Source organism: Lepidochelys kempii, chromosome 2, assembly GCF_965140265.1.
Source record: "Lepidochelys kempii isolate rLepKem1 chromosome 2, rLepKem1.hap2, whole genome shotgun sequence".
Classification (NCBI taxonomy): Eukaryota; Metazoa; Chordata; order Testudines; family Cheloniidae; genus Lepidochelys; species Lepidochelys kempii.
The window spans coordinates 136,103,969-136,130,363 of record NC_133257.1 but is presented as its reverse complement, the minus strand read 5'-3'; the positions used below and the strand labels follow the sequence as shown (position 1 = coordinate 136,130,363).

The following is a 26,395-nucleotide window of genomic DNA, read 5'->3' as shown; positions in this document are numbered from 1 at the left end:
TTTCAAAGGGTAGCATAGCTCCTTCATGCCTTAGGAGCTCCTAGAAACATCCTGCCTAAGACTGAGACAGCAAGAATGCTCTAAGAGCTTGGGAAGCTGTAAAAAAAACCCACAGAATTTAGAGTTTAATTTTAGCCTGACGTTGGGATTCTAGATACTGGGGCTGTGCGTGCTCCTCTGAGTGCTCTGCCAGAAACAGGAGCAATATGAGGGGCTGGATAGGCACAAGCCCAATTGCTAGACTGAGACCCCTGTTTAAAAGAGGCAAGATTTTCCCTACAGCCTCCATTATCAGATTGCAAGGGGAAGGTAAGGCCTGAAGCAGGCAGGGGAGAAGAAAGTTACAGCTCTTAAGCATTGTTCTACAGTGACTTCCTGCCCCAAGTCCTGTTTGAGAGGAGTTCCTAACCTTTTCAGAGGACAGATTCTGGGGAGTACACCAGCCCAAACCACACAGACAGCAGTCATCAGCAGAGCATCCATCGGCCCCAGTCATCAAGCAGGAAATACCTTAGGTTGCAAATTCCTAGATTTGATCTCAAATTAAACACCAACAAGGAAACTGACAGATCAAAACTTTACTAATGTAGCAGTGGGGAAATAAAACACCACCCACCTTCTATGATTTCTTTACTCTTCCCAGTTTAAAAATAGAGGCTGGGGTCCTAGTCATCTTGTGCGTTTGCAATACAGTAATATACAATATATTGCAGCAAGCTTAGGTCAAGTCTGAATTTAAGCAAAGTGCACTTTTGACTATATTACTTAAAAACAGTGACTAATTGTATATATAAAAGCTTGTTGATCTACACTAATATGTAATCAGATGCCACCTATAAAAAGGCATATGTAGGATCACCTTTTTGATCTACCTGCAAATGAGGTGAACAAATGGGTAACGGCTAAGAAAATATTAAAATTATCAACAGTAGCCTCTCTATCATTTCACTATGGCTCAGGAAAACCCCCTCAATTCTTTAGCCTTACTCAGAGGCTCCACCATAATTACATTAGCACTTTAGTTCAGTGATAGTGATATGGTATCAATCTCGCTCCCATACGCACACATACACACCTCTAACCCCCACCCCCCAGGATCATTCTAGTTTGAAGTGATAGTATTTCCAAAAGAACTGCCAAGCTTTTCTTTCTTGTGCTTGCTGACTTGTGGGTAAAGTGGTTATTATTCCAACTATAAAATAAGGCGCCTCCTAATATTTTTAGTTGTCTTTGGTACCTGATCTATTTCCCCCACCCTCCCACAAGTAGTGGCATCTATATTGTGGCAGGGGAAAATTGAAAAGGGAAAAGAAAATGACAAGCATGCTTGTGAAAACAAGGTTTCCCCCCAGATTTTCTATAGGTCTGTCTATACTATCCGCCAGACAGTGATTGATCCAGCAGGGGGGTCAATTTATCCCGTCTAGTCTAGATGCGATAAATCAACCCCAGACTGTTCTCCCGTCGACTCTGCCTGCATCTCTCACGCTGGTGGAGTACTGGAGTTGACGGTGGAGTGCCAGCAGTTGACTCACTGCAGTGAGTAGATTTAAGTACATCAATTTCAGCTACATTATTCTCCTCCCCGCCCCCCCAAAAAAACTGTAGACAAGGCCTAAGTGTGCTGTTATGCCCTGTGTCACAAGGGAACGTTTTCAGAAATGTGCTTTTAAAAGTACTGTGGTGATGTAAAGTTTAACTTGCAGGATAAACCAGGTTTAGCACTGCTTTGCATCATTAGAGCAGTAAAACACCATCAGACAAAAGTAATGAACCTGGACCAATACTTCGAAGATGAATATTCACTTTTCAAATCTCTCTCTCCCTGCACTTATTTCTTTGTCCTCTTTCCCAATGCAGCACATTAAAGTAAGTTCTTTTCTGGATCAATTTTTAGTTTAAACTTTTTAATCATTGCACTACTAGACATTAGTCACCACAAGGACTATATTTTCTTTCTTAGCTTAAGGAAAGCCATCAAACAAAGAGAGCCTAACAGGAGCCTTCAAACTAGGGAAGGGAAGAAACTGAAGATGACAAACAAGAAACAGAGATATTGGTGAGACACTACTAATAAACATAAAAGACTGAGTTAAGCTGATAACTTACTGATAACTCACCACTGTAGAATGAGAGCACTCGTCAGTCATGGCCCACTGAGTCTCTGGCCTCTTTACTGAGAGGGTGCTAATTACTGCCAACTGGGATGATGGTTATAGTGACATGGGCGCCTAGTTACTGAGAAAACTGGACTCATCGCTCCAAACTCATTTTTACACGGCTCACCCACAAACTATCAGAAAGCTACATTCAATCACTGAGCCATCCGTTCCCTCCCTCTTCCCTACAGTTCAGTTGTAGTTTAGACAGAAAGAACAATAGTGTTGTCACCTAGCATATTTGTGTTTTCCCTGTGAGTGACAATAACTGTGTCACAGTTGTGATGACCATCTTCATGTATAACTGAATCATGTCACAGCTCCCAAAAGACACATTGAGCCTCTATTCCATATGGACAGGAGAAGAGTAAGACCCAAAAATATTGGTATTGTACCACATGTACAGTGATGGGTAGTGGAAACTCTTGTCAATGGGGATTTACAGAGGTGTGACATTATTTATTGATCTGTAGTTGTGGTGGTAACAGCATGATTTTAAAAACAAAGTAACATTTGTGGAAAATGGTAAAGATAAATGCCACTAGCTTAGTGTGAGATGTGATGCTAGGCTAATTTTGGGATGTGGGAAATGCCCATGATCCATTGCAGTAGAATAATCACTTAAAATCATTACAGTTTGCCTTTTCCTTAATGAACATTAACATGGCATTCCCTAACCCATGTAAAGCTAACTTCTTGCAAAGGGGTAATTATGTAACACTCTTTACTTGCAAACTGTAAAGGCTTTAATGGCAACTGCTGTACTAGCATGATTCTGCCTGAGTAGCACTTTGCAGTGCTTCAGCCCTGTTCTCACCAAACGCTATGGCTCAATCCCCTTTTTAAAGAATATTTTCTCCCTGCTATTAAAACAAAAATTCCAATAAATATTCCCAGTTCCCAGCACCAGCCAGTAGTTCTGTAGTCACTCTGAATACTGAAGTAGTAATGGTCCTGGCCAAGGTTTTCTTTCACTGAAGCTTCCCTCCTCGAGCACCTCTACTGCTCGCAGAGCAAAAATGGCAACCCTCAGAAAACAGCTTGGGCCCCCTTTGAGCCTTTGATTGGCTGTCCACCTCATGTAGTTCTCGCTCTCCCTCAGCCACTGACTGGATGCCCATAGAACGATTTTTCATTCCCCTTCAGCCTAGTAACCTGGCAGGCTCCGTCTACAGGACTGGTTTCTCCGGCAGAAGGTCATTCAATATACTTATTTAGAACACTTCTTAAAAACTGCCTGAAAGTCCATCTAATATTAATACTACGGTGTTCATGGAGTTTATATATATAACATATATATATATACACACACACTAACTTCACCCTGGTAACAAATGTAAATAATATAAAGAGGTTTTTGAGTTTCTGCCCATTGCTGATTAAACTGTAAATTAAACTGTAAGCTGTAAATTAAACACTGATAATTAGGTTGACCAGTTGTCCAGTTTTTAAAGGGACAGTCCCATTTTTTGGGACTTTTTTCTTATATAGGTGCCTATTACCCCTTACCCCCCCGTCCTGTTTTTTCAGTTGCTATCTGGTAACCCCACTGATTATCCACAGCTGTGTTTAATCTGTCACAAAACCTGTAACTGGACACAGAACTGACCCTTTCATTTTATAATTCCCAAATCTCTGCAAACTGCCTTTAAATGAATAGAGAATTTTGTAGCCTACTGATAGCAGAGAGAATAGGTGACTGATTCTTGTCGACCAAATCAAGGGCAAGGCCAGCCAATGATCCAATAGTACATTCTGGCCTAAACAGTGCTAGCCAGCTTAAATTGCCTCCCATTGCCAATGACAGGACATTTCTAAGTACTGGATCACAAGTCTCTAACAAAGCAGAAATCAAAGCAATCTCACTACACTGTTTAAATAACAGAAACCACCCTTAAAAATGTTGGATTTTAATGAATAACCTTAAACACAAACATTTCTTTTCATGCATCATGGCTTGCTATGCACACCTAGCTTCATCAACCAGCTGCCTATTTTAGACCCCTTTTGTGTCAGTAAGATGCTGCCATGACTAAGCAGAAAATAATACTGAGGCAGACAGCAAGATCTGTTCCTCAAAGGAAAATATAAGACAGCAAAATAAATGAACTCAAGCTGAAAACAAAACCCATAATCCTCTGTTATTCCCCCAGTCCTATGACCCTGTGCGTGGAGCTCTAGCTATCAAGCAGACAGCTTACTGATCTTTCCATGCACATCTGTGCAAGAAAAGAGGAAGCTGAGCTGTCTACTGGGGACCACATGGTGCCCGGTCCCGCACTTGCCAGGAAACCTAGAGCCTTCTCCATCAAGTTCATTGTTTGGTAAGACTGAGAAAGCTGCTTCAGGCAGTAACAAATGTTCCTTCAGTATCAGAGAGTCTGTAAAGGAAGGGCTCAAACGAAGTAGCATAACCCTGTGTATATATTTAATATCCACACATCTCTAAAAATCATCGGTCATCAGCACTTGTCTCGTTTTCAGTCATGTAATGCATGTTCACACTTGGTCTTACACATGAGCTGCAGAATACAAATCAATTTTGTTCCTCTTGTATAATAGTTTAATTTCCATAATTTAATAATTTCCAACAAATATTAGTATCCCCCTGCAGGTTCACTCATGAAAATATTGTACCCTGGTTCTTTACAGTGAAACCTTCAAGGGGATAACTTAATGTTTGCCACAGTGATAGCGTACTAATAATGAGATAACCATGCATAGGGGAATTCAGAAAAGTCCTTTTACAAAGGAAAAGGTATTGGGTAAAACTTTCAAAGGTGCCTAAATGATTTAAAGCACTACTGACTTTCAGTGAGACTTTGGTGCCTAACGGACTTTTGAAAATTTTACCCATTAATGCCAAAAAGTGTGGCAGAAGTGTGTGTTTTTCATAAACCTCATGTAGGTGCACGTACAACTAATACATGTTCACTGCAGTACAGACTAGGTATCCCATTGTCTCATGAAGTTCTAACTTAAACCATCTAGTGTCGAAACATGTCTGTTACTGCAAAAACGAAATTTAAGGAAATGCACAACACACTGGAAATGGGATTAAACAGAATCTGTTCCATTCGCCACAGCTAGGGCTATAAGAGAACATCTGAAATCTTGCTCAAACCCTGCTGTTCCTTGATCATGGATTATTTTTATAGATTCAATATACAAGGAGTATTAAACATTTATTCTCCACAAATTGAAATTTCATCTGAGTTGCTACACTAGCTTAACACTTCCAATTGTATCACCAAGAATTTGGCATTTGCCATATGCTAAAACTTCTAGCTAAACAGAAAGCTTCAGCATTTAAATATTAGATTTTTTTAAATTTTTACTTTCTTGTTTTTGTAGAATTTTAAACTACATAAATATTTAACGCCCACAAATATTCAAAAACACTGCTGCTTAAATTTCTAGTTATGTACCAGAAGAAACATTACAATAAAATATTTTCTCAGTTTAGCTCTGCTTTTGCCAGAAAAACTGCATGTTGAGAATTTGAACACAGCTGTACTAGAGAAAGCAAAATTAGGGCAATAGAGAAGACCTTGAACTGGTCACTATGGTCTACATCAATCTATATACAGGGTATATACACATGGCCATGTGAGTCTGTACTCATGAATTTTTGTGTGTGCACAGTATTCATCCTGCACAAAGTTGATTTGTCCGAGTTTATTTCTTCTACTGTAAGGAATAGTGGGAAAAACCTCCAGATAGCACTGAAACCATATGGATTTCATTTCACCCATCTGTGGCACTGTTTTCAATAGCAATGGACTGATTTTTGCAACTCATTCAAAATTTCATGTTTTATCTTAATACATTTGTACATATAATAAACAGTACAAACTTTGGAAATAAGATGCAATGGTCACTGATACAATACGTTTCACTACTGGTATAACCAATACATGAGCAAACATATTGTATCAGAGACATTTTTAAGGAACTTGGAAAAATAGGAAGTGTACTGTAGCCTAAAATAAATTACACAATATACAATATATATATTTATACACATGTATGTATATATACACATATTGATAGAACGTTTAAAATAAGTTTTTAGAGTTGATCAGTTCTTTGAAGTGTAAGGACTACCTGGTAAGTAATCTAGAAACTGAATTTGTCCATAATTAAATAATAATTCACTTCTAAAACTTACAAAAATATACTTTACTAAATAAGATTTAAAATTCATAATTTAAGGATGCATCATATAGGATGAAATTCATTGTAATACACACCACTCATGTGAAGGCCCTCTGTGCTATTTAAGCCACACTTAAACCTAACAGTGCCTATCTTGTTCACCCTGTACAACACTTACTCATGTGGTGAGCAGTTCATTCCCATGGAACGATTCTCACAAGGGCTACTCAGTGTGAGCAAGAATTGTAGAATTGGATCCCTAACATAGGACTTCAGCGTCCTGGCAGGCACTCAAAACTTCTCCCATACTGATTTTGATTTACTTTTATAGGGAAACAGGTTAAAGCAATATCCCTATATATTTAATAGGGCTATATGTATTAAAGGACTATGCCATGGTGTACTTTAAGTTATATGTGTGTTTCTGAACACAGATTGTAGAAATAATTGTATAGCAAACTGTAGTGTAAAAACTAATTATACATAGAACTTATGTCAGACCAGTGGACCAGAACTTTGGTAAAGCTTTTCTTCTTCTTTTCTTCCCTTAGAGAAGAATCTTGGGTATGTCTACATTGCAATAAATCACCCACAACTGGCTGTGTCAGGTGACTGGGCTTGCAGGGCTTGGGCTGAGGGGCTACAAAATTGCAATCTAGACATTCCAGCTTGGGTTCCAGAGTCTGGGCTCCAGCCCCAACATCTACACTGAAATTTTATAGCCCCACAGTCCGAACCCCAGGAGCCTAACACAGACCAACCCTGGGTGTTTTATTGCAGTGTAAACATACCCTTAGATGCAACTGCACCACTCTACCAACTGCTGCACCCTCTTCAGGGAAGGAGAACGGAAACTGGTCACAAGGAAACTATGTGTAGGACTTGGCACCAATGTTCTATAAAACTTCTTTCTTAAATGTGTACAATTTTTGAAAAATCTTGCATCTCAGATAACTTCTTAATAAAGGCTAAATAGCATTCTTGTCCTGTATTTCTCGCATCCCTTTTATTATTTTTATGTACCATTTGCTCACTGGGGCTCATGCCTTCCTACCTTGTTTTGTAACAATGTACAGCATAACAGCAAATGACAAGTGAAAACAAACATAATGGCCCACCGTGGTACATTTGTTTAGATAGCAAAATCATTGTCAAGCGAGTAAAATAAAGCTGCATTTTCAAAGGTTGTTTTTTTAAAATTCTCAACAAAAAGGAAAAAAAAGAAAGAGGGAAGAAAGGACGGCAGCAGAGTCAAGGGCACAGAGACACACAGCAGGGCTTTGGTTGACAAATGCAGATTGCCCAAAGAAGACGGATGCATATTGAGGAAAATGCCCTTTTGTGTGATGCAGCCATATCTTTTGTGTTTGCATGGAGCGAGAAAACAAAAACAAGCAAAAGCAAAGACCTTCCTTTAGGTCCCTCATTAGTGTGAGCATACTCAGTATGCTAGAGAATTTATCTGAAGCCTTTTAAATCAAGGCCTCTTTATTACAAAAATAAAACCAAAAAAAAAAAGGATGAGAGAAGAAAAGATGCTGAAGTGTCATTTTATGTGTCCCTGTAGAGAACAATCACGTCCTGTTTATTATTCATTCTCTTCTCTCATTTCTACGATATCTGTCATTTCTTCTATCTGTGGCATGTCAGTCATTACTGAGTCTTCGCCTTCCGTAGCAGTCTCATTTTCGTTCCGCTTCTTTTTCTAGGTCGAAAAGAGGTTGTATTCATAAGCACATGACCATCTATAGTGTTCATTGTGCATCAGCTCACTCCTACAAATGGCAGGCCTTATCAGAAGGAATGTGGTCTAATATTTAGAATGCAACATTCCTGGCTTCCACTCGTGGTATGCTACTGATTTGTCATGTTAATTTAAAAACTTCCTTTAACATCCCCATGGGTCCATTTTGTCCTCTGAAACACAGGTATTATTGTTGCCTCTGTCTCAGAGGGGTGTCGTGAGGCAAGTGCTTCAGGTTAACTGGAGGGAAAACACTATGTACAGAAAGTGAAAGGTGGGGTTCTAAATTCCAAAATGTCACAAGTCAGGAGCACAAGAGGTAAAAATAGTGATGTTCACTAGTACAGTAACATTCTTCTCAAAGACAGAAGGCAATATTCCTTTTCGAGAAGAGGGGGAAGGGGCATTTGACCAAGGCTCCACCACACATATATTTACACAGAGGAAAACTAAGGCACTAGGAAGTTAAGTCACTTGGCCCAAGCTCACAAAATCAATGGCACAGCTGGGAACAGAACCTAGAATTCCTGTGTCCTAGTTCAGAACACTTAGTTAGTATTGTCTATGAGAAAGTGACAAAAGCAAAGACCAATTCCCGTGTAGTGTGTTTACCTGTTGACCCAAGCTCTCTGCTCACTACTGATAGGAGAAGCCACTGTCAGTATGAGGCAGGCCACTTGTGTTCCCAACATTCTGCTGTTGAGCACATGTGGCTTAATGTCTGTCTGTTGCATCTGAAGACGTGGGTTTTTTACCCACAAAAGCTTATGTCCAAAAAAATCTGTTAGTCTTTAAGGTGCTACCGGACTCCTCGTTGTTTTTGTGGATGCAGACTAACACGGCTACCCCTCTGATACTTGTCTTTTCAAGACAGTCATATGATTCATGCAGGATGTTTTGGATGAGTAAAACCTAAGATGCCCTCAGCCCCAATACAAAACAAGTTGAAGCATCTGTTCCTTATTATCTGTTTCTCAGCAGGCTGCCCAGTCCTTATTGAAAACAGTTGTAAAACTCCCCTCCAAAACCCACTGATATCACTGATTCAGCTGAATCAGGCATATTAATAGAGCAAGATTACGAGGGCGGTGTATACAGAAAACTGGTTTGTGGCTTTCAAACATTTTACCTAGATTTAATCTTTTAGCTGAAAATAAACTGACACGCAAAATTACTGTTGGTTGTGCCATTACCACATTGGCCGGTGAAGAGATCATTTCAGATTCATTGGACTTGTAATAGTTATACCTGTCAGGCAAATGTGATCATCCAGTTGTTACCACTTCATTATACTACAAAAATAAAGTACTTCATCTGAAAATTGTGGAGGTCAAAAATACTGGAGGAGATGTGACAATTATACCATGCACATCATACAAATATTAGTGTAAACAGAAATTTGTTGTGAAACTACAAGCCAAGAATAGCTTGGGATAGAAGATTTTTCTTACTATTTTTAGTGAGCAAGGAAAAGATTAACTACAACAGAGAGACAAAGTTCTCTATTTACGCACGTGTAGAGTACAGCATGGGCTAAGGAAGTGTGAATTTCTCTGCTCTGCTGATGTGCCTCAACCTGTTCTTAACTTCTATCAATGAGCTTGTAGTTCAAAAGCTTTTAGGTAGGTTCTGATTTCATAATTGTTGATAAAAGCAAAAGTGGTAAAAACGTGCAGGGCTTTTTGATTTTTTGCCTGTAATGGAAAATTCTAAATTAAAAAAAAAGAAAAAGCAGCAAGGATTCTTTTCTCTACACTCTCCCACCACAACTGTGTTTAGCTAATTAGATGATTGATGCTGTACTACTTCTAACTGGAGTTATGTATCAAATACCTTGTGCATACCCTGAAAACGTATCTGTAAGGGTTCAATCCTGCAGACTCACTTATGCACGTGAGAAACCATACTCACATGGGGATTCCCTTTGGCCCTGATCCTGCAAACACTCCTCCTACCTATGCATAACTTTTTTCATTTGAGTCCTCACTGAAATCAATGGAACTAGCCATGTGAGTTAAGTTAAGCATAAGGGTATGTAGGACTGAGGCCACTGAGAGATGCATGAATTCTCCACATGAGTAAAGTTTCTCACTTGCTTAAAACTTTTGCAAATTCAAGCCTGTACTTTGAACGTGTGTGTGTTTGTGTCGGTGGAGGAGAAAACCCATCTCCATCCAGTTAAGTGAATATTTTATTCAGGATAAAAATAAAGCCAGCACTTTTTTGCCCACCTTCCACATGGCCTTTACTCAAAAATTGTGTTTTCTACACAACTTGTCACCTTACAGAAGTAGTTATCCATGTTTGTCCTGGTCACTGGATTCTACACAACCAGTTTCCTACCTGTTTCCGACAGACGTAGCAAGCCGCTATTGCAACCATGGTAGATTCTCCTACAAAACCAGCTAGAAGTGATCCTACTCCTAGGGTGGCTCCATGGACTCTGAGAATAACAAAAAAGAAAAGGTAGGATTTAAAAAAAAAAATAGAAAATTACACTTTCAGTAAAATATTGAACCAATGTATTTTAATGAACAATTTTTACACAAGGCCTAATGGGGCAGGTATTTAATATTTTCTGGGGGAAAAAATCCAGACACTGGTAGAGAGAATAACTGATATATTACCGTAACATTTGCTTCCTAAATAGTTTCATTTTTTACTATAATCTGTTATTGCCTGAAAACAAGAGGAGACCCATTGTGAATCAAATTCTGCCCCAAGACAAGCTAAATATAGAATTTAATTGAGAATGATAGCTCTGCTGTAGACAATAACAGTTTTTTTAAAAAAAGAAGTCTACAGAAAAAAAGATACCATTCCCTATATACCTATTGCATAGATTTTTCAGAAAAGTAAGTAATTTCTGTGTAATTCTGATAAGTTTTCATAGCATCCCGTGGGTATTGGTTTCATCTCTCTTAACAGCTGTAGAATTTTCAACAAGGGCTAATAGTTACATGCCTAGCTAGAGACAGGAGGTGGCTGGAACTTTGGAAGTGATCATTTACAAGAGTTTGAAACTATTTTGGTTTTATTTTAGTCTCTGCCTTTGGTGGAGACACAAAGAGTTAAATAAGGGCAGCTATTAAGTGAAAGGAGAGTGACTCCATTAGAGTCGTGGTGAGTGGAGTAACTTACCCTAAGTAAGGCAGCACAATGAGACTAGTGATGAGGACGATGATGCGCAGCACTGAGCTGGGTGCCAATACAAATGTCTTCTTCAGTGTCATGAGCCAGCCAGTCAAGTGTGCTCTAACTGTGACTGTCAGAAAAAAGGAAGAAAAATATGCAGTAGAAAATGAAGGGAGAGAGAAGGAGTACTTGTGGCACCTTAGAGACTAACCAATTTATTTGAGCATGAGCTTTCGTGAGCTACAGCTCACTTCTTCAGGGAGAGAGAGAATTTTTTCATGTTAATAATGATACAGACCTCCTTTGTAAAGTGCTTTTCGAGCTACTGGTGAAAAGCGCTATTGAAGAGCGAGGTATTATTATAAATACTATTTATTTAGAGTTTAGCATAAAAAAATACAAACACCATGGCCTTGTTTACAGTTGCTTTGCCTACAGTGAAACTGCTTTAACTGCAAACTAGACTGGAAGTCCAGAATTGTTTTAGTGCTTTTAATTGTGCAAAAAGCAGTCTGAGGTACAGCAAACTTCCCTTGGTGTGAAACTGGCCTGCCAAAAACATTTCACAAGAAGATAGTTTGACTCCATTGAAATAAAAAACAAAATAAAAATGTGTGTGTGACAATAATACAAATACATCTTAAACACCTCTTCCATATGGTAGGTGCATTCTCCTCATTAAAAATGCATAACCCCTTTTAAGGTCAGGAAGAAAGGATACCTAGATGTGTCAAGTGGGGAACAGACTTCCTGAAACAGAACTTCACGTTTGGAGACTATAATCCTTACAGAGCTGTGCTCTTAGATATATATTGATCCATACAAAGAATATCTAAGACTCTATACAATGTAGCAGTAACACATGTAGGTTATAATATTTACATCAGCATTTTAATATTTGAGGGAAATATTTTGGCTAGTAGTGTAATAAACATCCATATAATATGAAGGAGAGCATTCCGTTTTATTGTTTGCATAGCAGTAGGACTTGTAGGCCCTGTTCAGTATCAAGATGTGTTGATATTGTGTAGTTGTCCAAGATGTTGTACAAACACACAGTTAATTACAGTTGGGCAGAAACACACAGTGCACATTCTCAGGCACCTAGAACAGATACAGGTCAGCTTTTAGTTTTCCCACTGAGTCCATTTAAGAAATGTATGTATGCTAAATTTGTCTCCATCTACCGACAGACCCTTTATACGACATTTATACCTTGAGCCACATTCAGCCCTAGTGTCAACTGGTCTGTATTTTTACCTGGAACTGGGAAAAAGGAGAAGATGCGCAAAGGAATGACACACAGTTCTGCAAAGGCAAAATCGACTCCAATTATGTCAACTAAAATCTTCTCTGATGCATTCGGAGTCCAAAACATCAAAAAACAGAGCTGGAAAAGAGAACCACATAAACAAAATTAGGAAGAGTTTGCATAGCAAAGCAAGGAAGGAGAAGGAGAGAGACAGGAGTCCAGCTACTAATCTACAGGCTTAACTGATCATGCAAGTATTTCCTGTATTAAATGGAGGAAAGTGATAGGTGCAGTACAATAATATTTGGCATTTCTACAGCATTCAAAGATCTGTAGTATCCACGGATCTCAGAGCAGGCTATAAACATTAATGAATTAAGCCTCATCCCTGTAAGACTGGCATATATTATTGGTACAGATGGGTAAACTGAGATACAGGAAGGTTAAGTAATCTGCTCAAGATCACATGAAGAATTGATAACCCAGAACTTGCCAGTTCTGACTCCTAGCTACCTCCTTTAACTACTAGCCTACATTACTGCCTCTTCACGTATAAGCCAAAGAAAGAAATAGTACACCAGGCAAATACCAAGATCCAGCAGGTTATGAATCAGTCAAATTAATCATGGATGCACAGGAAAATTTAATACAATGTAACTTTACAATATTTGGATTCTAGAATTCCTGGCTTCTTCACATGTAAAGGGCTAGCCAGATGCTAAACTAAGTAGAAATTGGGGAGAAAAGGTTGGGAGAGGTCTTCCAAGGAATCTTTCCCCTTACCACAAGTCAGAACAATCCCTGTACTTGGTGAAGTGCTGAACATTTACAGCTCCCACTGACTTCAAACCAAGTTGTGGGTGCTTAGTGGCTCTGAACACCCAAATGCTTTTACCACAAAGCATAAAGCAGAGTAACAAAAAGAAAATAGATTCAGATCTTGAAAACTTTCTGACCTTTCCTGAAATAAATCAAAACAACAGCCTCGGAAAAGAAAACACTATCACAAGTTCTTCCTGAAGACACTGAGGAATTATGTTATTTTGTTTTGAGGACTGCATTCATATAACCCTCCTGATGGATACGGATGTCAAGTGGCTCTTAAGTATCTGAATGCAGTAAATTCCTAGCTACCTCCTCCTTTAACTACAGGAGTTGGGGGTGGGTGGGGCTTAATTCATTAATGTTTATAACCTGTTGTGAGATCCCTGGATGCTACAGATCTTTAAAAGCTGTAGAAATGCCAAATATTATTGTACTGCACCTATCTCCTTCCTCCATTCCAAATACAACAGTAAAGAGTATAAAAATAGTGCATGTCTTCTGAGTTTGCCCACAAACACATACAGATGTACATGCACTCACAACAGTCACTTAGGAGTAGCGGAACAGTTGTATACACAGAGACGCTGCCATCTGTATAATGGTAGTAACCCCTAAGACAGCTCAAGAACCAAGAACCCCCAGCACATAGCATTCCTATAGTGTCTGTCTGCAGCTTGTTACGTACATTAGGATGATCAAGCATGATTTAAGAACTTGAGTCTACAGTAGACAGAGTGCCAATGTTCAGAAGCACATAAACACAGATTTGAAATTGCCTCCAAGAAAGATTTAACTTTACTGCTGCTGCTACCAGTACTTTAAAAGGTATAGAAATGTGTCTGCTTTTATCCTGTACAAAGCATCAATGCATGTTGGAAAGCCATGGTAGCCTGGCAGCCATAATGCCTCGTACGGTGAACTTGTCAGATATTATCATTTAAGAACTTTTATGGTTAGTCCGGATTTGAAAGGAAAACGTTAAAGAAAATGCACCATGTTTTAAGAAGTGGTGTGGTGGCTCAATACATAATGCTCTTCCCTCTCAGCAAGCATTAAACCATTGCCCCAGCGCAGTGGTGGGAACTCTGTGCAGTTAGCTGTTCCATCTTTGGGATGAGATACAAAACGAAAGTCCTTACTGGTGATATTTTAAAGATCTCAGGGCACTTTCTCCATACGTAGGGACAGCAGCCCTGATGTTCACACCATTGTTTAACTCTGGCGTGTTCCTCACACCTTGTAATTTAATTTGTTTTTGTTGTTAAAAATAAAGTTAGTTATTTTTCATTTTCCACAAGAAAATGGATGCTGAGAAAGAGTGATCATAAATAAAACAAACCATAACTAGAAGCCTTAAAGCATGCCAGTCTGTCAGACTGCAAGACAACAGAACTGAATTTACTTTTCAATAAATCAGAATCTGATGATGCCCTCAGTGTCTAATTGACTCTTTTTTAATCTATGGTGCGATTTCATGGCCCTTAGCAGTTCTCCAGTTATAGGACCCACATGTTCTTCCATATATTTGCAGTGAAACTCTGGCGCCATTGAAGTCAACCGTCAAACTCCCATCGACTTTTATGGGGCCAGTATTTCACCCTTGTTCTCTAGTTGCGTACCAGTGATTGTCTTTTCTAATTAACATGCAAACAGACACTCTTTTATTGACAACACCAAGTAAATAGAGCCCTGCACAGATACAAAATGTACGTCCACAGATAGGATATAAATTTTGTATCCATGCAGGGCTCTACAAATAAGTCACTTTACTCTGTGCTAAGTGCAGAGGCACCCTCCTGACAGCTTAAAGGCGTGAACAAAACCACTTACTTCAGTCTGCTGATTTAGCTTTATTTCTTCTTCTCATGGACAGGAACTAAGGGTGGAATTAATTTAAGCAGCCTAAACCTCAGACTTCGGTGCCTAAATTTGGGATTTAGGCAGCTAAATTCAAGTTTTAGGCTCTACTGTGATTCACAAAACTCCTGCCAAACACTGTAAGCACCTAAACTCTGAGCCTACATTTTCAGAGTAAAAATTTCCTAGGTGCCTAAGTTTCTGCCTCTGAGCATGTGCATTGCTGCCTCACTCTAATAGTCCAGAGGCTTGTCTCCCTCCCAGAGTAATCCACTAACCAGAGGAAGACAGGCAGGCAAACACTTATCTCACCTGTGGGACCTGATCCAGTAGGCATGCTTAGCGGCTGCCTACTGGATTGGGGCCCATTCACAATCTTGGAGTGGGGTAGTAGCCTTATAACTTTTAGACCAGTGGTTAGAGCACTCACCTGGGATGCAGGTTCAATTACCCACCTCTGCCTGAGGGGAAGAAAGGATTTGAACAGGGGACTCCACTCTGCCAAGAGAGTGCTCTAACCACTGACCTATGGGATATTCTGATATCCTTTTCCCCTCAGGCAGAGGGAGAAATTGAACCTATGTGTCTTACATCCCAGGTGAATGCTCTTAACTACTGGGCTAAGAGTTATAAGATAGGCATCACCACCGATCTTCAGGCTGTTTTGTGTGGAGTGAGGCAGGTGTTTCATTCTCACAAAAAACAACTTAGGTGCCTAAGTCACCTGACTCCAGGAGAGGGTTTCCAGCTCTGCCTTCCTGCAGCCTGGACTTAGGCATTAAACTCTGTGAATTGGTGGGGTACGACAAACCCCTCTCATCAGCATCTCCCTCTGGCTAACTTAAGCAACTCCCCACCTAGCATTCTGGCTTTTGTGGATGGCATTCTAATGCATCTCTCTCCCCATTCACTGTAAAGGGAGCTTACGTGCATAACTCAGGCTTTGAGGATCGCAGTGTTTCTGTGATTTTCTAGGTGCCTAAAAGTTGGGCATTGCGATGCTCAGTGTCCCAATGCCTAAGCTGGTTTGCACTGCACAGTACAGATACCAATAGCTGCATAGTGACCGTATGAATTCCTGCACTGTGGTCGTCATTATTAGCGAAAGTGCTGTGATGGGCACACTGTACAGTTTTTGAGAAACAGCATAAAGTTGCTATGCAGGAGAGCTTTCTGATTGACTTACCTATAAAGCCTAATGGAGAAAATAACTTAGGGCAAACACAAGCACAAATCAAACCTTTTATTTTATTGCCCATGCTCAGACACCCACACTGAAGTGAAATAGCCATAAAGTGAATTGTTATTTATCTTTGAAAAGTCAAAGTTTGAACAGTGAAGTTTTAATTGCACTAACTTCAATGCACTTTTCTGCACAGATAGCTGGTCACCTTGAAGATGACCTTGCTATTAGAAAACCAGGGACTGAACTACAGAGAACATACATAGATAATGGAAGTCAAAATTCTAACTTTTTCTTTAATGTTCCTTTCGAAATTACAGTAATTTTATTATGTGTAATAAACAAATAAAGTATGAAGTGATAAGAGACTGAAATAAATTCAATTCATTTTTTCCAGTAAAAGTTCTCTTTTAATCAGAAACACTACTCATGGCAAGCAATTTATCTACTTTCATGGTTAAAGAGAACATATTTTAAAACCACCTACGTTTTGAGAATGACAAAAGCTGTAATTTTAATAGCAGTGTAACTTCTAGCTAAAACTGCAGTATTCTGTGAAAAATTAAGCAAACGCTGTAGGGTAAACCTGACACCTTCAAAAATTTATAACAGTGTAATTCCCCAAAGATATAAAGAGCAATTTCCACTTTCTAAATGAAACAGGGATTTTTCTGTCATACATTTTTTAATCATTTGGGAAATCTGTCATCTTTGTATTCAAAAGTGACATCCTGACTGTAATTTCAATGCGGTGCCCTGGTTCAAGAGCTCAGAAACACATCTAAGACATCAAAGGAAAACTACTTCCACAGATTTAGCAAATTATAAAGAAAGAATTTGATCATTCTTGTATTGCACATCAGTGTCAGCTACTGTACTGCACAGCATAATGCCATTCCTGCAAGAGTGGTACATCATTCCCTACGCTGTACTGAACAGCAACACTGGCATATTACCAGGACAAAGTATATGCTACTATACATTAAAGAACATCTCGTTCTTTCTCTGAAAGTGTTTCAAATGGTAGCCTAATATGGCTAAGAGGAGAAAATCTTTTTTTTTCTTTTCTTTAGTTCCAGAATTACTGTAGATTAGTCAAAACTACTGTGCTCAGGGTCCAGTTTTGCTCCCATTGAAGTTAATGAAAGTTTTGCTGTTGACTATAATGAGGATCAGGACTAGAAGCCCTATGCTGCATACACTTAGGGGCATGCTTACATAACTACTGTAAGAAATTCAATTTAAATCAATTCATGGAGGAAAAGTTAAATCGACTATTCAGAGTAGTATATTTAAGCATCGTCTTAAGTGTTTGCAGGATGAGGGTCGAAAGCAGTAAAGATCTAAAGAACTTAAACTTCTCTAATAATTATGCCCTACCACTGGCTTCCTGGATTTTTAGCTTTGCAAAAACAAAGCTAATGTTTATTATATTTGCTACATGCCCACAGCATGCCAAACGACATGCAGAACACAGAGGAAAATAGTCCCTTCCCTGTGGAGCTTTACATTTTAAACAACAACTGGAAACTTGCATCATTGTAGGCCATTGGGGAAAGTGTGTGTGTGTAATGTTTCTATTACAACAACTGTGGTGCGTGTCTTTATCTGACCATGTCTTTATTAGGCAGAGATCCCTATAAATGTGTGTGGTGACTGCCATTCAGTGTAATATGTGTATTCAGTAGGGGATGCTGTGAATCACTAAGCACAGGGTGAAACTTGCTGAGGCTGAGAGCTTAGTGGTATTGGAGTAAGGCCTTTGTTTGTGGAATTTAAGCACCAGCTTGAGTTTTGTTACCTTATCGTAGGTATTGTGGCAAGGTAGCTCCTCGTCTTGCCAGACTTAGCACTTCACCCTCTGGCAGTGGTGGGCTGGAGTAAAATCAGCCCCACTCTGGACAGTGCTTGTGTTCCACCCTCTGTTTATTTACCAATATTGCCAAGGGAGGCAACCCAAGGACTACTCCTCCTCCAAACAAAAAGACACAGAGTTAGAAACTCAAAACAAAGGGGAATACATTTCCTTGCCCCCTTGCTGCGGGGTGTTGTCCTGTTGTTGGCTTCTCTGTCTTGCCAGAGCTTCAATAGGTAGACACGGTAGATCTGCTCCTGTTTCTGGTGTTTGGGCTGTTGAATTTTATAGTCAACTTACCCGATGGCTTCTACTACTTCATATGGCCAGGAGCTTGCTTTCAGCTGTGGACACTACCACCACAACCCGATCTTCCATCTGAAATTTCTGAACCTTTGCTCAGCAATTATAATAGGTCTCTTGTGCTATTTCCAGGTTCTCTCGCTCTGTGGAGGTGACTTGGGCTATTCAGTTCTGCATCTGCATCACATGTTCCTCCCCGGTTTGGCTGTTCTTTCTAGGCTTCCTTGGCCATGTCCAGTAGACCACGGGGGTGGTGACCATACAGCAGATCAAAGGGGGAAAACCCAGTAGAAGTTTGGAGAACCTCCCTTATAGCAAATATCAGGTAAGATAGTAAGGTATTCCAATTTTTCCATTCTGGCTCACCAATTTCCGTATCATGTTCTTCAGCGTCCTATTAAAGTGTTTGACGAGGCGGTCAGTCTGTGGATGGTAGACTGAGGTTCATAGGACCCATATGTGGAGCACTGCACGTCTTTCATCAATTCTGACAAAAAGGGGGTTTCTTGCTCCATCAAGATCTCTTTGGGTACCCCAACCCTAGAGAAAATTTGAATCAACTCCTTCACTATCATCTTGGACATTGAGTTTCGTAGGGGTATGGGTTCTGAGTATTGGGTGGCATAGTCCAGAACAAGCAGCACACTCTGATGGCCCCAGGCCACCTTCTCCAGTGGGTCTATCAGGTCTACGGCTACCCTCTTGAACACAACTTCAATAATTGGTAGATTTCAGAGTAACAGCCACATTAGTCTGTATTCGCAAAAAGAAAAGGAGTTCTTGTGGCAGCTTACAGACTAACCAATTTATTTGAGCATAAGCTTTCGTGAGCTACAACTCACTTCATCGGATGCATACTGTGGAAAATACAAAAGATGTTTTTATACACACAAACCATGAAAAAAATGGGAGTTTATCACTACAAAAGGTTTTCTCTCCCTCTACCCCCCCACCCTACTCTCCTGCTGGTAATAGCTTATCTAAAGTGATCACTCTCCTTACAATGTGTATGATAATCAAGGTGGGCCATTTCCAGCACAAATCCAGGAGAGTGGGGGGGGGGGAAAGAGAAAACCTTTTGTAGTGATAAACACCCATTTTTTCGTGTTTGTGTGTATAAAAACATCTTCTGTATTTTCCACAGAATGCATCCGATGAAGTGAGCTGTAGCTCACGAAAGCTTATGCTCAGATAATTGGTAGAGGTACTAAAGGGGCCCTCAAGAGCGGTTGTGAGCCATGTAATTGGCATTCTGGGCAGCAGGTACAATATTGTCAGATCTCCATATAAACTCCTGGCCAAAAGAACCTCTGTAGGATTCAATCGAGGGTATTATCTACCCCTAGATGTCCTCTGAACAAATGACAATGGGCTAGGTCCAACAGTGCCCTCTGGTGTCTTCGAGGTACCAGGAGCTGCTCCACTTCTTGGTCTTGTATTTGGACTACTCTATATAATAGGTCCCTTTTTATCATGAAGTATGACCCTGGGCTTTTCGTTTTCCCCTCCACTGGGACCCCATTCACCACAACTATTTCTTTCTAATATTGTGCTGTAGTGGATCATTGGCTTGGTTCTGCCCAAAATTCTTAAATGATAGCCCAATATATTCAAGTTCAAGGGGACCTATTTCTGTTGCACTTCCAGGATTGGTCTCAGCGGAATGGGGTCTAGCTTCTGGCTCGTCAACTATCTGAGTCACTCCTCCTTCACTTGTTGGACAAGACTGCTTACCTATGAGCGCAGCCCTTTGGTTCTGGGCCAAGATCCTGATCCCCAATCTTTTGTCCTTCCTCGCCTAGCTTTCCAGGGCTCCCCAGTTGCAGAGAAAAGTCCTGGGCTAATTCAGAGAAACTGGGAGAGGGCTATCTACTGGGGCCTGATTATCAATCCCGGAATCACTACGCTCCTCTGACTCATCCACCAGGAGCAGGTTTTCAAACCTTGTGAAATCTCATCCTACGAGGACCAGATATGGGTGCTTAGGGATCACCCCTGCCATCACCCTGATAGTGTTCCCCTGAACCTCAATTCATACAGAGATGGTCGGACAGTAATTGACAGCCACATGTACACAGGTTATTCCTGTGCATTTGGCCTGAGAAAGCTGGTTCCACCCCACTAGTTTCCAGAGTCCACTAATGGAATGGTCTCTATGCCATTCATCCTAACTGGCTGCGTGTATCTATGTGAGTTCATCATGACTCCCACAAGGTTGATCAAGCCACATGGATCTTCATGATAACCCAGGTTGCACTGCACGGGCTCCTCAACGTTAGGACATTGGGCTGCTATATGCCCTAGTTCCCGACAGACATAACACCTATATCCCGCTCAGGGCATCCCACTATTTTTTGGCTATTGAGTCTTACCCCATGACCCTCTCCCCAGTTCCCCAAGCCCCTTCGCAGCCTCAGGTTGCTCTTCAGCATCCTTCCTCTGCAATATAGTTCTGCCCAACCTTTCAGAAGTCTGGGCCTTTGGGAAATTGGGGGATGGGGAGGACTTAATGGCCAAGGAACTTTCTTGGACCACCAACTGCCTGTCTACAAGGGCAACTAAATCATAAGAGGAGGGGTCACATTGGCTTACCCATCCTCGTAGGTCTGGTGGTAGTCCTCTCATGAACCTGTCCAACACTAAGACTTCTATAATCCTCTCTGTTCAGTGGATCTCGGGGCACACTCACTTCCGCAATAGATGCATCAAGTCAGAGTTGTGACCTCAGTGCTTTGCCATCCCGGTACCTTTACACATGGAACCCCTGGGCCCTTATAGTTGTCGTCATCCTGGACCTTGCCAGGATTTCAGCCTTCAACTGGGAGTAATCTGTAGCAGCTTCCATTGCCATGTCGTAGTAGGCCTTCTGGGCCTCTCCACACAGGAAAGAAGCGAAGATGCTGGCCCACTGGTCTCAGGGCCAGGCTTTACATAGGGCCATTCTTTCAAAGATGAGAAGGTATGCCTCCATGTCACCTTCCATAGTTATCTTTTGTAGGTAACTGTGGCCCCTTAGAAATCGTGTCCCATCATGGCCATGTGTCAGAGGCCTTCAGTTGGTTCAAGACCTCCTGCAGGGTTGCTTGATCCTGGGCTGCCTGGCTCATCAGCAGTTGATTCATTTCCTGCCGTAGCTGTACCAACTCCCATTGGGTGGCCATCTGTACCCAGGTAGCGTCGTCTTGTGCTGCCGTGGCTTCCACCAGTGCCCTCTCTATGTAATCCACTTTGAGGGTGATATACCTTGCCCCAAGATGGTTCACTGTGCCAACAAACCCATTCCTGACATCAAGTGTGGCAAGGCACCTCCTCTGTCCCTCCAGACTTAGCACTTCCCTCTCTAGTGGTTGCAGGACCTGAGGTAAGTCAGCCACACTCTGGACAGTGTTTGTGTTCCCCATCTGTTTATTTATCAGGCCCAAGGAGTCCTCTTCCACAAAACAAAAAGAAACAAATTTACAAACACAAAACAAAGGGGAATACCCTTTCCCTGCCCCCTCGCTGGATGCGTGTGTGTGTGTGTGGGGGGGAGGGGGTTGTGTGTCAGTCCTTCCCCTAAGCAGGCACTCCATTTTGGTTATTTCCCCTGTAGGGAGTAGAGCAGCCTTTCACCCTGGAGAAGCCTACCTCCCTGCTGCCACTGAGCTTGCAGCAGCTGGTCTCTCCCCCACTCCCACCCCACCCCTCCTTACAGCAGAGAAAGTCTCAAAATACAAGTGCTCACTCAAACTACTCAATCCCTTCTCTCAGATACAGTAAATGCATTTACCTTGAATTTAACCACCAATGTATTAAACAACTCCAGTACAAAAATGTTGCTGAGATTTCATTTGAGAACTTGGATGAATGAACTCACTGGTTTCCAACAATTTCTAGCACACAGAACATTTCATTTTATAGATACCACACCTAGAAACTAATATTCTAATGTACTTAGTGTGCGCCAGTAGGTGTTATTTGTCCTACTGAGAGAGACCAATTAAGTAATAAATTATAGTGAAAAGTTAACCAAGATAACTGCCATGTGTATAGGTAGCTTTTGTACATCTATGGATAAACACAAAAGACTTTTCCAGGAAATGGCAAAGGACAAGTAGATTGGGCTATAATGTAATCTCCAATCAGAAAACCCCCCAACCAGCTGACAAAGCTGCAACATGACTCATTATTTCTCAAACATTGGCATGACCCAATGTCATTCATGTTTTCCAACTCAGAGCACAAGCCAAAACAACAAAAGACGGTACGTGCACTCCATCACTTAGCACATCATTGTTATGGTCTTTCCAGTGCATCAATGGAGCCTAATGTCTTATTATTTCATTAGGAAAGAGCCATCAAAAGGCGACTTAGATTACCAGAGTTTCGTGTCTGGCAAATTTAGCCTATTGTTTATTTAGACTACAAATTTAGACTACTGTTCAGATTCTGATGCTCATTTTAAAAATTAGGGCCTGACAAAGAGGATAATATCTGTCATGACCCAGAAACATAGTTGTTTAATGGGCGTAGCCTTCTAACAACAGTGGAGGCGAATTGTACTTGATACATTTGGGGAAAGTCTGGAGTGATCTCAAGATGAAGCTGTCTAGTATAGGTATTCTCTTGTACAGTCTCTCTCTACACTTGTATAGAATAATCCAATCACATATAACTAAAAATAGGTTAAGGACCCAAAGTCATCTAAGGAGTGCAACAAATCCACAAGATGTCCTTTAGTTTTATATTTTGTTTGGATTACTGACTTAGCCATAAGTGATGTAAAATAATATTCAGCCAGTTTCCTATTGGCTGGATAACTAAGTGGTCTCTCTTTCACATAAAATAAATTGCAAGTCACTCCATCCCCTTTCGAGAAGTTGACATCACACATGAAAGAGAGGCTGAAGTGGAGAGTAGGTGTGACTTTTTTTTTTAAAAGGTTGTTCTAGTTGCAGAGTCTGTCAGTCACCCAAATGTGTGTCTTGCTCTAAGTTGCATAAGTATGAAGATCTGAATTTGACCCTTTGTCTGATATCCATCTATGCAAGATGTCTGGAGAGCACTGTAATCTTAGAGAATCTCTCTATATTTTTGTCAGCTATATAGCCAGTGTGAAGCAGCCAGCTTCAATAACCTTTGAAACTTTAAGCCTCCTTCAGATGCCAATGTGGTGGTAATATGGTTTATATCTTATAAATGCCTATCTTAAAGTGGAAAGAAATAAGTAGTTTTTACTTGCAGTTTCAATCTAAGTAAAACAATGGTGAGCAATAATGCACTTTAATACTGCAACATTATTCATATTTGCTGTCATTAAGCCAGATACTATGATTCCATTTTCATCCTGTAATTAGGAACACTGATGGAACCTTAAGCATAGCTCTACAGTTACACCAATAGTAAAAAATATTCCCTACTGCCTGCTAAAGTGTTCATGGTACTGTGCAATCACCGCTAATAAATAGGTTAATAACCACCATTTTATAAGCAATTGTCATGCATGACTTCTTTTAAGGGAAAGGACTCTAAATATGAAAATAACAGTTGCACTAATTTAGCAAAACTGAAAAATGATTTTGTATATTGCCACGGGCCAATACTTTCTGAACTCTAGGAGCTATCACATCAAGGGCTGCTGACATGAAATGTGGTGGTGGTATCCCAGCAGAAATACCCATCAGGAAGAGGTTCAAGAAGATCTCAAACCAAAGCCCTACATTAAGGGCTTTTACATATTTAGAAGAGTTTGTTTTTTTTTAAGGCAGTCCACTACTTTATGGGTCAGTCATTTCTATGGACAACAGAAGGGAAAATGGTTCCCCCCCAATCTCGTGTTATGTTTTGAAATATGCCTTATATGTATTACCCCATTTGAGATGGGGCAGAATATTGGGACCTCAGGCCATATAAGAAATATGTAGAATAAGTCAAGAAACATGCATGTTTACAACAGAAAGACCAGAATAAGATGCTAGTGTGTCTATGTCCATGTACAATATCGTGAACAGTCATGAAGTCAATATTTTGTATCAATGGATAATTTCCCTGCCCTGCAAAAAGTTTGCCCATATATCTGAGTAGTCTTAGAATCTCTCTTCACTAAATGATGGGTTAAGAAAAAAATAACTGTCAAATACAAAAGTTTTCAAGCAGTAGGGGGAAACCAAACAATGCAGGAATGCTCTATGTGGCATCACTTTTCCCTTCCAAAGTAGTGGTTTTCATGTTCATAGATTCTTCTTCTTCTCTGACTTTGCTCATATCGCACTGCTACATAAGAGGAAGATCACTGGCAAAACTAAAGCTGGGTCCAGCCGCTGTACAGTAACTTTATTTCTGTTAGCATTAGCATGGTCAAAAATGATGCTACTGCATGTTCTTCCCATGCAATTACTACTGAATATACTTAAGCCTTGTGATTACTCCTGGGCTGGTTCACTAATGTGTTTGAGACACGCATGAATGCTGTGTGTGGGTTGGGTTTTTTTTGTTTAGTTTTTTTAAAAAAAGGTGAAGCTTATCCAGGCTCTTCTTATAAAAGCTTGAATAAGCTGAAGGTGGTGGACATGAGATCTCTTTGAAAGCTCTCAATTTCAGAATTTAGTCACTGAAACTGTAGCTCACAGTGCTCCTGAAGTGTTCTAAGTATTCTAACTACAACCTTCAAATCAGCCCAGCAGTAACATTTGGGATTTACTCCAGTGTCACCCTTCACAATTAAGGTGTTTGAGCAGATATATGCTACAATGAAAATGTCTGATCCTCCATTTCCCTCTTCTTGTACTCACTCACACATAATGGATCCTTTTTGTGCAGAATCAGACAATGAGACCTCAATCTTTACCTCTCTGGACAAAACAGAATCTCTTTGTTCACAGACAAAGGGTCAGTAACCTGGAGTTGAGGTTTGATCTTTTGACTGCTCTATGTCTCTCATTGGATGTTACTAGGTATTGGCAACACAGCTTATCCCATGCACACCTCCCTTCATTTCGCTTCTTTAAACGTGTGGGAAAATATTTCTGCAATGCAACACAACTGGATAGCAGTTGTACAGAGACTAAACAGAGTATTTGGATCCTTAGGAATTAACAGCATTGCATTGTTCTTCTCACCCAGTTTCTAACTCAGCCAGACTTCACCTACTTGATACTAGGAGTATTGCCTACTCCTGACTGAAACACATGTGGCTATTCCAATTTTGAAGATCTTCAGCACTTCCTGGGGAGAGGGAAACTGTTTAAGGTGGTACAAGGTGGTGTAATTCTTTTCAAATACGAAGAAAGGAAAAGATACTGAATATCATGGCTAACTTTGTAAAGGTGAAACCTACAGGAGCGTCCCACAGTTAGCTGAGGAAGAAACATTGCTTGAAACGAATAAAGCTAGACTGGATGAAGCACTGGAAAACAGATTATAAAGAAAAGGAACCATGCTGTGGTAGAACATTGGTGTAGAAGTGATAATGGGGCTAGAAAGTAATATTTAAAAAAACAAAACAAAAACCCTTGTTATGTTCTGTGACCTTCTGAAGAAGGGCATTTCAATTATTTCTCTACTCTGAACAGTGCATGATCAAAACAACTATGCAGGCATTTCTAAACATACACCAGAAATCACACTCCTTTTAGTCAAACTCCAGGCTTTTTTCTTAAACAATAAAATAAATAAAAATCATAAAAGCTTGCTTTAATTGCAGGAGTATAATCCATTTAAAGGAACTGACTTTCAAATAATCCTTCATCAGTGAAAATAACAGGCTGGAACCATAATGTTACAAATCTGGCTCATCTCCCAGGTCACTTTTATTCAACAAACATCTCAGTATGTCAGTGATAGTGTTGCCATTTAAAAAAATCTCTTTACCTCTCTGCTTCTGTATTTAGAATTTGATTTTTCAAGATTTATCCATTCTGTATATCTGAGAATATTAAGCATTAGC

General features: G+C 40.3%; 1 protein-coding gene across 4 annotated transcripts in view; it reads right to left on the bottom strand.

The window, feature by feature from the left end:
- The window catches only part of ANKH (ANKH inorganic pyrophosphate transport regulator), a 281,913-nt gene that overhangs the window by 135,430 nt on the left and 120,088 nt on the right, over positions 1-26,395 (bottom strand). For 2 of the 4 annotated variants that reach the window (XM_073332297.1, XM_073332300.1), the window contains 4 exons: positions 12,457-12,586; positions 11,203-11,326; positions 10,405-10,504; positions 7,744-8,022 (listed from right to left, as the gene is read on the bottom strand). In XM_073332297.1, the coding sequence (XP_073188398.1) occupies positions 7,906-8,022; positions 10,405-10,504; positions 11,203-11,326; positions 12,457-12,586 (471 nt within the window). In that variant the 3' untranslated portion in view covers positions 7,744-7,905. Of the gene's footprint in view, positions 1-7,743; positions 8,023-10,404; positions 10,505-11,202; positions 11,327-12,456; positions 12,587-26,395 lie in introns of those variants that run through there. The other 2 variants (XM_073332298.1, XM_073332299.1) reach the window with 1 other exon arrangement.